The 13454-nt window shown below is 47.1% G+C and overlaps 1 protein-coding gene across 7 annotated transcripts in view; it reads left to right on the top strand.

Moving 5' to 3' along the window:
* Positions 1-13454, top strand: part of TCF12 (transcription factor 12) — a 321095-nt gene that overhangs the window by 274031 nt on the left and 33610 nt on the right. For all 7 annotated transcript variants that reach the window (XM_038750651.1, XM_038750650.1, XM_038750654.1 and 4 more), the window contains 4 exons: positions 8020-8125; positions 10019-10158; positions 10434-10578; positions 11767-11831. In XM_038750651.1, coding sequence (XP_038606579.1) covers positions 8020-8125; positions 10019-10158; positions 10434-10578; positions 11767-11831 — 456 coding nt within the window. The remainder of the gene's footprint in view (positions 1-8019; positions 8126-10018; positions 10159-10433; positions 10579-11766; positions 11832-13454) is intronic.

Raw genomic sequence — 13454 nt, 5'->3', positions numbered from 1 at the left:
TGGATTTCAGCTCCCTGTGATTCTGACAGGTTCTTGGGTTCTGGTCCTTGAAGGAAAAGGCATCCTAGCATTGGAGGCAAAGGGAATGGCAAGTCGTGTCTCGAGGGGGCTTTGAATCGCTTCTCAAGGGGGGGAGACACCATGAGAAATGGGAGTTGTTTCCGAACTGGGAATTCCCAGCCTTTCAAAGCAAAGGAAGAATTAAATCATGGCTGCCTGCCTCCTCCTCCTCCCTCACCCCCCTTCCCATTTTTCTTCCTGCCCCTCCTCCCTCCCAACCCCCCCCCCCCACACATACCCTCCTCTCTTTCCAAAAAAAAAAGGCAAGGTTTTAGTTCATTTCCTGTATTTGTTCACATTCAGATATAAAAAACTGGAAACTATACGGTTTTCTTTTTTGCCCCCGGCAACCGAGCTAAAGGTTGGGATTCCATATTTTGGGGAAACTTTCTGTCCTTTTGGCCTCGAAACCAAGAAACAGGATTGTTATCAATAAGTGTCACTATTCTAATATTCACGCCGTTAAAGTTTTTAAAACACGGAAGGGTAGCATTTAGAAACTCTGAGGCCTAATTTTCCATGTGCTGGCTCAATACTCACAGCGCTCATTCTTTTCAAGGCGCAGCCTGCCCTCGTGAATATATCTTAGCAGCAAAGCCAAGTTTCTAATTGAGTAAACAACTCTGGGGAGGCAGAAAAGGAGATCCCATTCAACAAAAGAGAAAGGAAAGAGGGGTTGGGGGGGGTGGGGAGAAGTTCTGGATCCCTCGTTAAAAAGGCCTGTGTCTTTGTCTGGGTGTCTGCAATCTTTTCCACTTCAGAGAGGCTTTGGAAATCTAGACATTGTTTCCTCCAAAGGTGAATCACCAACAGGGACAATTCCTATCAACGTTTGACTGACCCGGCTTTTCCTTTAGTTAACTCAGAGGGTTAGAGAGCAGCAAGTCTGCTCCTGTTCCACCTTTGGAGGATCAGTTGAGGTAGAGGGGAGTATCGAGCAGAGAAGTCATGGGTTTAAAAAAAAAAGTGGTCAAGATTAGCGTTTTAGAGTTGGATTCCCCTCCCCCCCCCACCCCTTTGGGGGAGTATACGAAGCTCTCCCCACCCCAGGAGTATTTTTCAGAATGTTTTCTTCTGCTTCCCACTGGGTCTTGCTCGTGGCTTTTTCATGAAACCATAAAAGACCAGTTAGCCCTGAAAGGGAAAAATACAGTTGAATCTGTCCACACCCCAGACAAGGTCAAATCTAACATTTCCAAGTCAGGGCAAACAAAGGATCATCCAGGAAGTCTCCTGTGGACATTGAATGAACAATCTGCGGATTGGTCAACTTTCTTCCCTTTCCCTCCCGCTCCTTCAAGTAGCATAGGTGGCACTGGATAAACCCAAGAGAGTTGTTTTTTCTAGATGCTCACGTCCTCGACTAGGAGGGCGAATGTCCGAACCCTCGTAGGGAAGGGTAGGCTCATTTCCAGGGCCTGTGGAAGCGGCGAGGGAGAGGATCAGGTGCTGCATCGGTCAGATCGAGATTTCTTAAAAATGCAGGCGACTCTGGGTAATGACGGTCCCCGATTTGTTCAGGATGTTACCTCGAAAAACGTGGAGATGCCGCTTGCCATGGCCCAGGCTTGAAACTCGGATCATTAGTGAAGTGAGAGAAATTAGAAAAGAAAGGAGGTGGGCCCGTTCCCGTTAAAATGGCTAGTAAAAAATGGGCATGTTGTGTCACACACTAGGTAGGAAATTTTCTCAAAACAAATGAAAAATTGTGGACCTAAAGTGCACAACCAGTTGGTAAGTTTTGAGCATTTGGCTAAAAACTGTGGTCTAGGAGAAGGGGGTTTTAATGTATTTATTTTCATTAAAAAAAATGAAATTTGATCTCTAGTTGAGCCAAAACATAAAGTTAACGTATTTTGAAATTGGGGGAAGGAATATGTCATTTTTTCCATTTATGAAAGTGTTTTGGGAAGGGGGTGGGATAATAGTGGTCCCAAAGAAGATTTATATTGTAGGGGTTAGTATGTAGTTTTGGTCTCCAGATTAGTCTTTCTCCCCCATGGTTTGGAAAGAAAAACAGTTAATTGTGCTCAAGATTCCAAAGCCCTTTATGGCAGATGTTAAATTTTTCCTTTTATGAAATTTCTGATATTAAAAAGCTCCTGGAACTTACTATGAGGTTGTAGAATGGGTTTTATATTAACAAGCACGTTCAGAATAGAGTTTATCTTTCCCCCCTTGGGAATTTGTCATTGCATCAATCTGGACATAATATTTATCATTGAAAATTATAAATGGTATGTACATCCATTTTTGTGAATAGAAAGCAACAATTTGTATCTGTCACACCTTTCTCTAAAATGATGGTGTTTCTTTCCAGTTTGCCATTCTCTGTGCCAAGTAGTTGTAATATTTATTACCAATACAAGCAGTGGATGATATTAGCTTATATTTACCCTCTTTAGCGCTTAATTTTATTTATTCTCCTTCTCCTGGACTATTTGTCTGTGCAGCATGCCTTTCAAGAAAAACATGATGTGACAATCAGGAATACTGGGGATAATATATGTTAAAAATATATATTCATTCTTAATAGATCTCATACTATACAGTAGGTGGTTTTTTTTCTTCCACAAACAGTGATTTGAAAATTATCTCACTGGGATTCAGCTTTTTGTTTCTGATCCTAGTGACTTCTAATTTTGTTAAATTAAGTTGGGGGCTTGGGGGGAAGTGTGAGAAAACGTTCCATCTTTCCAAATTTCTGAGTGACGCTTTTAAAAATCACCCAGATTTGAACAAAATGAGCACAGATACCATAAAGAGCACGGGCTTTCCCATGTTGGAATGCTGTCATTCGATCAATGCTGAAGTCAGAGATGCCGTTAAAGGTTTTGTCTTGAGTTTCAAATGTGAGGATAGATTCCAGAAAAATATCCTAGGCCCCTTGGATGGCCACCAGGAAGTGGCTCTCCAAGGCGGCCAACCCTTCTCCTGGAAAGAAAAGTTATGAGGGGGATCGACAGGAAGCCTCCCCTGCTCCTGGGGCAGGTGAAAAGGCTCGGAAAAGCCGAGCGATCGGTTCTGGAAGGTGTCTTTGTGGCGCGAGACCCAGCTTTGGGGCCAAAGGAGCTTCTTGTACGGCGGAGTGAGGACGGGGAGGCTTTTAAGGTGCTGGCTTTTCCTTTTATCCTGTTCCATACACGAGAGCGTTCCTGGGAAAAATGTCCCCCTCAGCCGCCTCCAGCCGCCACGTGGAGCGGGGAGCTGTACGGAGGCAGGCCTTTCAGGCTGTCTTGCCTGATCACCCCAACCAGCAGTGGAGATACTTGGAAGGAAATTCCCCTCCAGCCCGCCCACATCTCCTGAGCCCAAGAGTGGGGAGGAGCAGAGTTGTGTGAATCTGAGTGTTTTCTCCCCCCACACACACACACACGCTCCCTGACCGGTGAGGGGAATGTGTGCATGTTCACATGTGAGTACACTCACAAAGCCAGGGCATGTCTTCCTCTTTGCGGCTGATGTTCCATAGGAGTTGGAGGAGAAACATGAGGAGGGTCCCCTCGCTATCACCGGGAAACGGGCTTTGAACGCAGAAGCCCAAAGTGGCAGATCCTGGCTGAGCCGAGCCTGGCTGCCTGTTGGATGCCGGCTGTCCGCCGCCTCTGCCAGGGGCATCCTGGTTGATGGAGGGGGACCACCTCATCCGCGGGCCGTCCAGGAAATTTGATGCTTCACAGGCGCTTCAGGAGGAGAGGGAAGGAGTCTGGGATAAGGCAAGGCCCCCCGTCCCCCTGCCACCCAGGGCAGCAACATTTAAAAGCTGACAAGAAATCTCACAGCCTGGCATTGGTGTTCTCCTCAGTCAGACTCTAGCAGAAGGCCGTCACATTTTCAGCCATCCTCTCCCTAGTGACTCCCAGCTCCTCAGGGCCATTTCCTTCTGACCCACCCCTCGCCCCCGGAGAGAGCCGGCCCTACAGCCACACGGTGCCAGAGACCTCTGGAGGAACAGCCGTGAGCCTGGCTGTCCAGAATCTAGGCCCGAGACCTCAGCATCCAAGTTCCCCAGGCCCAACAGAACCTGTCGCGTTCCCCAATTCTGGGGGCAAAAATTGGGCCCCCCTTTGTGTTAAGTTGGAGTAAATGGTTCGATTGGGCTGCGTGGACTGTGTGAGTGTGCGAGTTTTTTCATTTTAGGTTTTGTTTGTAGTAACACAAAATCAAACTTGTGATTAAAACTTATGATTAGGTCATTAACCAGAAAGAAACTGGCACTCATCTGCAGGTGATCAGATGACATAAGAGGCCTGGTTTTAATTTGCGGGCAGTTCTGATTGTAACTAAAAGAGACTCGTTCTTTTTGTGGAATTGGCCGGCTGCTTCCCTGCATCTGGAGTTAATGAAGTCTTTGAGACCACATCAGTTGTGTTTTGCCGCAAGAACTCTTTGATCTGAAAAAATCTAGGCCGGCCCAAACTGCTGCTTCATAACGTCGCAGCCATGTTTTTTCAAGCTAAGGTTAAGGTACCCAAACTGGCAAAACGATATAAAGTTAGTGGCCTGGGCATGCTTGATGGGGCCTCACAGCGAACCCTGGATCTCATTTCTCGATCAAGTCGTCTACACGGGTTTCAGCAGATGATCCGTTCATGGTGGTTGTGGCTAGACTGGTTAATTTCTGTTTGGGGTCGGAGGGGACGAGCGCACAGGAATCGGTTTGAAAATAATCTGTGCATTTAGAGGGAGCTGGGTTCCTAGTTGTGTAATTCAGATTTTTTAAAAATTTCCATAATTTATGCCAGTTACTCTACCCTTGCTGCACATTGTTTTGCTTTTGTTTCCTTGCGTTCTCCATGACAGTGATAGATTAACCATCAGCTCTAGCATATGCTGTTTTATACTGCATAACAGACAACTTGTAAATGAGTAAACCAATCTCACCTCGTCTACGGTCACGATGGTGAACGCTGAACGTTGGATAGACTGAGAGCACCTCCTTTCTGGAATACATTCTTCCAAAATGAGTGGAAATAAAGGTTGTAGAGAGATGGGGGTTTGGGGAGGGTGCCCAAATGCAGTGAGGCAAACTCATTAAAAGTGTTTTCTCTGGATGGGCAACCTGAGTATTTCAGCCCAAGTTTGCCCATCACAGCTAAACCATGGGGGGCTTTCACTCTTATATCTGGGCCAGGTGGAGTCTAGGAATTTGCCATTACAGAGTTCCGGTCACGTCCCAGGTGTGGGGGATATTGTGCATAACCAGAAATGCTTGTGAGTGTATTTGGGAGGTCTTCTGGGTTGGGGGGCTTGGGGGGGTGGCATTTAAGTATCTTACGATAATTTGAAGGGATGTCACTCCAGTGACTTCCAGCTCCATCGTTTTAGACAAGGGAATGGGCGCTCAACCACTTAATTGGTTTCCTCCCAATTGGGAGACTGCACATAGGAGAACTAGTAAATCCTGAAGACGCTGAAGCTCTAAGACAAGAAAAATCTTACTCCTCGTCCGCCCCACCCTGATATTAATTTGCCAACAAGTGCTCTGTAGCTCTCCAGAGACATACCCAACTGTTTCATCCCAGCAGCGCTGCTGTTGCGAAACAGTTTGAAGCAAGAAAAATGTTCCGGGTATTCTCAGGCAAATGAGCAGAGTAGCAAGGGACTGCCTCTCAGGTGTCCCCTTCCTGTACTGATAGCTCTTCTCTGGAATAAGATTTGCTTAGGCCATCCACACCCACCAGGGTGTCCTTTGAGGCCCCCTCTAGACTGTAAGCTAATTGTGGGCAGGGAATAATAATAATAATGATGATGGCATTTATTAAGTGCTTATTACGTGCAAAGCACTGTTCTAAACGCTGGGAATGTATCTCCCAACTCTGTTACATCATATCATACTCTCCCAAGCAGAATAGTTCTCTGCGTACAGTAAGCGCTCAATAAATACCTTTGACTGATAATAGGCCATGGAGAAATAGTGAATTCTCCAGTTGGTGAGATGCCATTAGAAGCCACAGGTCTTTCTCCTACCCTTCATCAATTTTAATAGTAGTGATAGCCATTATTAAATGCTTGTTGCATGCAAAGCACTGTATTAAACACGGGGAAAGTATTCATTTAGCGCTTACTATGCGCAGACACTGTACTGAGCTTGGGAGCGCTTGGGAGAATACCATACAACAGAATTGGCAGGTGTGTCCCCTGCCCATAACAAGCTTACTGTCTAGAGGGGTTAGATGGGGTCTCTGGTCTTTCAGGGGCTCACTGCCTAAGAAGTGGGAGAGGGGGTTGATGACAGGAAAAAGAAACAAGAAGAGACAAAATGAACTTAAAAAACAAGGATAGCAATAGGATCCCCTAAAGAAAGGGAATTTGTTTTGTGGGCTTCCTAGGATTTTTTTTCTCCTTTCATAAATGTGCAACTTGGAAGGCACCTTGGGGCTCGAATAGCAGAAAACAATGGAATGGCCCTGTCAGCTCACTTCACGTTGAGAAGAGAAACACTTAAGGAAGACATAACACTTCCAGTTATTTGGGCCACTAAGAGGGCAGGAGAGCTCTGCTGCCCTCCAAAAGGGGATATGTGGTCATTATCGGAAAGTCTGGTGTTACATGTTGACACATTCCACAAGAGTTTGCTACATGAAATTCTTGTCTACAAACGTTCTGATCTCCAGCTGACAAGAAAGTTCTTGGTTTTGCAGAACGCTCAAGTTGCATGGGGCATCTTTGTGAAGCTGACGGCCGCATTGTTATCAAAGTAGACTTTCCCTGGAAATGGCCACCTTGTAGAACCAAATGTAGAACACCCCCACTTTTCCCAGGTGATTGGGGCCCTGTCTCTTTTTCCTGGTTTCCATCCGGTCCACCACTAATAACAAATATTTTTAGAGCGAATCGATTTTTCCCTGCTCTCCAGGAACTGTAAGCTCCTTGTGGACAGGCATCGTGTCAACCAACTGTAGCGAATTGTACTTTCCCAAGCTCTTCATATAGTGCTCTGCACCATTATTATCTGTGGTGTTTACTGAGTGCTTCTCATATGCAAAGCAGCGTATTAAGTGCTTGGGAGAGTACAATACAACAGAGTCGGTACACATGTTCTCTGACCACAAGTGAACAGTTTAGAGGGGACCCAAGAAGTGCTCAATAAATACTATTGACTGAGTGACTGGGGAATGGTTTGATCATTAGGGTTATCTGGCTAAGTAGTTTTTCAAAGTGATGAGACTCTTGGTCCCTTGCCAGTTCAGAATGTTCAAACCGGGCTTATCTGCGATGAAGGTTTACCAAGGAAAATTGGCACTCTGCTAACAAATCAAAGGGAGATTTTTTTTCTCTCTCTCTTCAATATTCTCTTTTCTCAAACAGTGCTGGAGTTGAAGGGTTGCTTGATATTGAAACCTTAAGATCCCTCAGCAGGAGATGGACTTCAGGGGGCCGGGAAAGGGGGGTGGTTTTTGGTAATCTTCCCAAGTTAGCAAAGTTTGGGTGGATGGGGTTCATAGTAACCCTAACGCCCCCGCCCCCATTTCATCTCGTCCATTTGGGGATCAGTGATACCGATATTTGGATGGAGCGAACACAGTTGCGGGTCCCAACTTGACTTGGGTGGGGTGGTTTTATGGTGTCTGTGCTTTATTTTCTCCCTACTTTTCTTTTTTCATTTTTTTTTTCTTTTTCCCATTTTGAGGCCCCAGCCTGGGTGAGATTTGTATTTTCTAAGCAAAGTCAACATTCACGCTTTCATCCCACCACCTGGTTTAGTTGGCACGCCGTAAGATGTGTTATGGGGGTGAGCGTGGTGTTCTGCTTTGGCAATCTGCTTAAAAGCAAACGTCCTGACAGTGATCAAATTAAATGTTATTTGTTTGGGCTTAATGCGCCGTTTTGCGGGTTTGTGGGTGGAGGGAAGGGGGTTGCGCAGCCACTACACGACGACATGCATTTCTGCCTGAGTGACATGAATGACATTCAGCCCTCATTGACATGTCCTTTTATTGCTGTTTTAATTTGAAGGTGTATGCACCATCCCCAAATTCAGATGATTTCAACAGAGAATCTCCTAGTTATCCATCTCCCAAACCACCAAGCAGTATGTTTGCTAGCACTTTCTTTATGCAAGGTAAGTCACTAATTATTCCGGGGCACAATGGAGATCTGTCTCCATAGGCTTCCCAGCCATGTCTGTTGATTGCCGGCTGCGTCTTAAACAGGTTACCCAGCGGGTCAGATGGGCAGAATCTCCCAGCCGTGGGTTTGTGGAGGGACGAATATTAGGAAGGTGAAAGGAGGTTCCCCTTCTTACATTCCCCTTGCTTTTCATTCATTTAATAGTATTTATTGAGCACTTATTGTGTGCAAAGCACTGTACTAAAGTGCTTGGGAGAGTACAATAAAACAACAGACACATTCCCTGCCCACAGCGAGCTCACAGCCCTGAAGGGGAGATAATAGAAATAAATCATTGTGGACCGGGATATTCACTGTTTATTGTTGTATTGTACTTTCCCAATGCTCTGCACACCGTAACTGCTTAATAAGTACGATTGAATTATAGATATATACATATGTGCCGTGGGGATAGGAAGGAGAATGAATGAAGGGAGCAGATCAGGGTGACGCAGAGTAAGAGAAGAAGGGAGCGGGAGGAAGAAGTTGCCTCATCAACCCTGCCTGCCCATCCCCACCCCGCTTCATTCATTCATTCAGTCGTATTTATTGAGTGCAGAGCACTGTACTGAGCGCTTGGGAGAGTACGTTGCAACAGTGAACAGACATATTCCCTGCCCACAGTGCGCTGGAGGGAGTGAGTCCGAACAGGAATGGTCAGAGATAGGGTTTCCTCGACTTGACATGGGTGCGGTCGATGGCTGTGGGCCATTGGAATCCCTCCCCCCAGGAATAATAAATACTTCTGGCAGAGCGGTTTGACTTTTCCATTCCTGCCACCTATGGATTGGAATCCGGATATTATATAGAGGCTACCAGTTGTATAGGTCTACCATCACTGAACCTGTATATTTATCCTGCGTTACAGAACATATATAGAATGTATAAAATCCCTAATAGGCAATTTACATGATATTACACCTTGTTAAAGTGCTGAAGGTCATGTCAATGGCCTATTATGTTATAAGAACCTTTTTCCCACTTTACGTTTATGGTGAACACTGTGTAGCTAGGCACCAGCCCTTTTTCTTTTCCCGGAGATTGGAATTTTTATCATCCCTCCTGATAGAAATCTGGACTTAACTGAAGGTCTTTGAAATTTGCTGAAGTCCTTGGTGTTTTCTCAGATGTGGTTAGGTCACATTTCAGCGGCAAAGCCTCATTTTTCTTTTCTTTCTTAAACATGGAGGTAGGAAAAAGGGCCTGTCTGTTCCCCATTTCCTCAGAGTTGGGAGGCAGTGTGGCTTAGTGGAAAGAGCCCGGGACTGGGAGTCAGGAGGCCCAGGTTCTAGTCCTGGCTCTGCCCCTTGCCTGCAGTGTGACCTTGGGCAAGTCATTTAACTTCCCTGTGCCTCAGTTGCCTCATCTGTAAAATAAGATAAGATGCTTGCCCTCTTTTCCTCTTACATTGTGAACTTCGTGTGGGACAGGGATTTTATGTCCTATCTGATACCTCCCCCAGCACTTAGTATGGTGTTTGCCACATAGTGCGTGCTTGATAAATGCCATCTTCATTATTGTTAGTCAGTCAGTCGGTGGCATTTGTTGAGCGCTTACTGTATGCAGAGTACTGTACTAAAGCACTTGGGAGAGTACAGCAAAGTTGGTAGATATGTTCCTTGCCCATGACGAGCTCAGTTTAAAGGGGGAGACAGACATTAATATAAATAATTTATAAACGTGTATGTAAGTGCCGTGGGACTGAGGATGGGGTGAACACCAAGTACACAGAGGGTATTCCTAGCTGCTAATCGGCAAGAGGGGAAGAACTGCGAATTTCTATAGCCCGGTTCTGTGGGATGTGATCTTGGTTTCGAGGGACTTTTCTTTTCTCTCCTCTTCCCAGACGGAACCCACAATTCTTCTGACCTGTGGAGCTCGTCCAATGGGATGAGCCAGCCCGGGTACAGCGGGATGTTGGGCAACTCGACTTCTCACATGCCCCAGTCCGGTAGTTACGGCAGCCTGCACACACACGACCGCTTGGTAAGTGAGACATCTCCCCGTCCTGATCGCCCTCCTGCCCTTGTCTTCCCGTGACTGAGCCGGCCACTTCAGAATTGGGGAACCACAGGTGGTCCCGGGGGTGGGCAGGGAGAACATCCTTCTGGAGAGCTGGAGTAGAAATGGTGGGCAACTCTGCTCCATTTGATTCCCGCTCAGGTCCTTTGGGGCCACTTATCTCCCGTGGGCCTGTCGAAGGTAACGTACTTTGGGAAATGTCTTTTGGTTACATCTCGCCTTTATTTCCCTCACTCTAGAGTTATCCTCCACATTCAGTCTCACCAACAGATATCAATGCAAGTCTTCCTCCAATGTCTACCTTCCACCGGGGCAGTTCCAGCAGTTCTCCTTACGTCGCCGTCTCTCACACTCCTCCCATCAATGGATCAGATACTATATTAGGTGAGCACTCTCTGGTAAAGCAGAAACACTTTGGAGACTTTTTTTAGCGGGGTGGGGAGCATGAAGGAGCCCATCTCTCCCTCTCCATTCTTTTCCAAGCCAGTAGCGGAATCCATCTCCTTTTTGAAATCATTGCCACCTCTTGACATGTACTTCAGATCGATTTCCTAAGAACCCCTCAGGTCAACAGCAGAATGGTGTTTTCTTTCTGGAGGCAGCGTGGTCTAGAGTAAAGAGCACGGGGCTGGGACTCTGCCACGTGCCTGCTGTGTGACTTTGGGCAAGTCACTTAACCTCTCTTTGCCTCAGTTCTTTCCCCTGCAAAATGGGGATTCAGTACCTGTTCACCCTCCTACTTAGACTGTGAGCCCCATGTGGGACCTGATCTTGTATCAGTCCTAGGGCTTAGTACAGTGCTTGGCACATAGTAAGCACTTAATAAATGCTACAATTATTATTGTTATCATTATCATCCTTATTCGGGAGACTGTAAGCTCCTTGTGGGCAGCTAACGTCTGACAACTCTGTTGTGTTGTACTCTACCAAGTGAGAGAAACAGCATGGCCTAGTGGAAAGAGCCAGGGCCTGGGCGTCAGAGGACATGAGCTCTAATCCCTGCTCTTGTCAATTGCCTGCTGTGTGGCCTTGGGCAAGTCACTTCAGTTCTGGGCCTCAGTTCCCTCTACTGTAAAATGGGGATTCAATGCCTCTTCTCCCTCCTACCTAGATTGCGAGCCCCATGTGGGACAGGGACTGTGTCCAACCTGATTTAACTTGTGTGCACCCCAGCACTTAGAATAATGAGTGCTTAATAAATTCCATCATTATTTTATTATTATTATTATTATTATTATTACAGTGCTCTGCACACAGTAAGTGCTCAGTCAGTAAATGTCATTGATTGGCCCCGGGTCCTAGTTCCATCTCTGCCCCCAGCCTACTGGGTGATCCCGGGCAAGTCCCTTAACCTGTCTGGGCCTCAGTTTCCTCGTCTGTAAAATGGGAATACTACCTCTCCCCAACTACCACTTTCCAATGATGCTGTGAGGATTAAATTAGATAATGGATGTAAAAAGGCTAAACAAAACGGGAGGTATCGTTGACTTCATTGACCGACTCTAGAATAAAACTCTGGGGTTTTTGTTTGGTCTTTTTTTTTTCCTCCTTTCTTTTCCATTTCATATCCAGGAACCAGGGGGAACACTGCTGGAAGCTCGCAGACGGGGGATGCCCTTGGAAAAGCCTTGGCATCTGTGAGTAGCGACGCCCCGACCGGCAGGGCCTGGGCTCCTGGGGGCAGGGGGCCACGTGGTTGCAGTGCAGAACCTCACACCCTCCCCGATTACCAGGCCGTAACTCCTGAAGGCCAACAGAGAGGTTAGGGTTGATCAGGGTCCTCTGAGCGGGTCTCTCAGTTCTCGGCCGTTATAAATACAACCCTGGCAAGGGAAACCCCTCCTCTCCCCAGTCCCTGCTCTTAATTGGGTCCCACAGAGTCTTAGGTCTGAAAAGTCTTCCAACTCATTCATGGGGTTTAAAGGACAGTCCCAGTGACTCCCTAAAATGGGTCAGATAAGACCAGGGCGTGAGGTCAGGCGGGCTGCTTCAGAGCCAGAGAATGAGTAGGATTTACAAGACTTTTTGCAAAGAAGGGAAGGAGAGAAAAAAGAAACCAGCTTCTTCTCCCCGAATGTTCAATAGGTTAACAACGGTAGATCCTTCTGTGGAGATAAGGAAATGACATGTGAAGAGCAAAAAGGCCAAAGCCCACAGGTGGTAGGAGTGTGCTTATAACTTGGGCTAAGGGAACGAGAGACCAGCAGATGGTTTGCCTGGGGGTTGGGGGGGTGGACCTTTGCTTCTACCCGCAGATAAGCACGCTGTTTGGGGCACGTTGGCAATGAAGCAACTGTGGGGCTTTCATTCAGATTTGGAAAGATGCTCTCTCCCTCTTCACCCTGCCCCCCACAACACACACAACCAGGAGAAGACGCAACCATCCCTCAGCCCATGGGAAGCCTCGCTCTGACTCTTTGAGAGAGACATCATCTTTGCAGCCTTATAAGATTCCTTTCCCTGTATCCCCACTCCTCTGGGATGCCTTAGGCCTGTCCCCATCTCCCCAAAATGTTGGCTGAAGGGCTCGGTGAACATCACGTGGCACGTGTTGCTGTCCACAAGCGGCCTTCTGAGAAGGAGGACAGGCTGCTGGCCAGTTACGGCGAGCAAACGCCGCCTCCTCAGACCAACCATGTTTTCTGCCATCGAAGCAGGGTTGGAAAAGCATAGTGGCTCAGTGGAAAGAGCCAGGGTTTAGGAGTCAGGGGTCGTGGGTTCTAATCCCGACTCCGCCACTTGTCAGCTGTGTGACTTTGGGGAAGTCACTTAACTTCTCTGTGCCTGTTACCTCATCTGTCAAATGGGGATTAAGATTGTGAGCCCCTCATGGGACAATCTGATCACCTTGTATCCTCCCCAGTGCTTAGAACAGTGCTTTGCACATAGTAAGCACTTAATGCCATCATTATTTATAGAAACGGGCAGCCTCTGCTTTTACTATTCGTAGTTTGGGAGCAAAGAGAAATGCCTTGTCTTTTCCCTCCCTCTGCCTTCCTCCTCCCCCTTACGCCCACAAACCTTGGTGAAAACCGAGCCCCATAGGGGAGGGAGAGAACCATCCTTCTAAGGCTTCAGGGTGCAGTTACTCCTGTTTTGGGTTGAGAGACCATGTTAGGTCTGGAGATGTACAGAATGGTACCTTTCGGTGTTGACAGGCCAGGTGCATGTTGGGGCCCCACCCAGCACGGCAGCCGGGGTCCATCCCAAACCTTTGGGCCGTTCTCTCTACTAGGTGCCTCCCACGAATGGGCTGGACA

Source organism: Tachyglossus aculeatus, chromosome 8 (assembly GCF_015852505.1).
Source record: "Tachyglossus aculeatus isolate mTacAcu1 chromosome 8, mTacAcu1.pri, whole genome shotgun sequence".
Classification (NCBI taxonomy): domain Eukaryota; kingdom Metazoa; phylum Chordata; class Mammalia; order Monotremata; family Tachyglossidae; genus Tachyglossus; species Tachyglossus aculeatus.
Note: the sequence above shows the minus strand (reverse complement) of the source record. Positions and strands in the feature narration are given on the sequence as shown.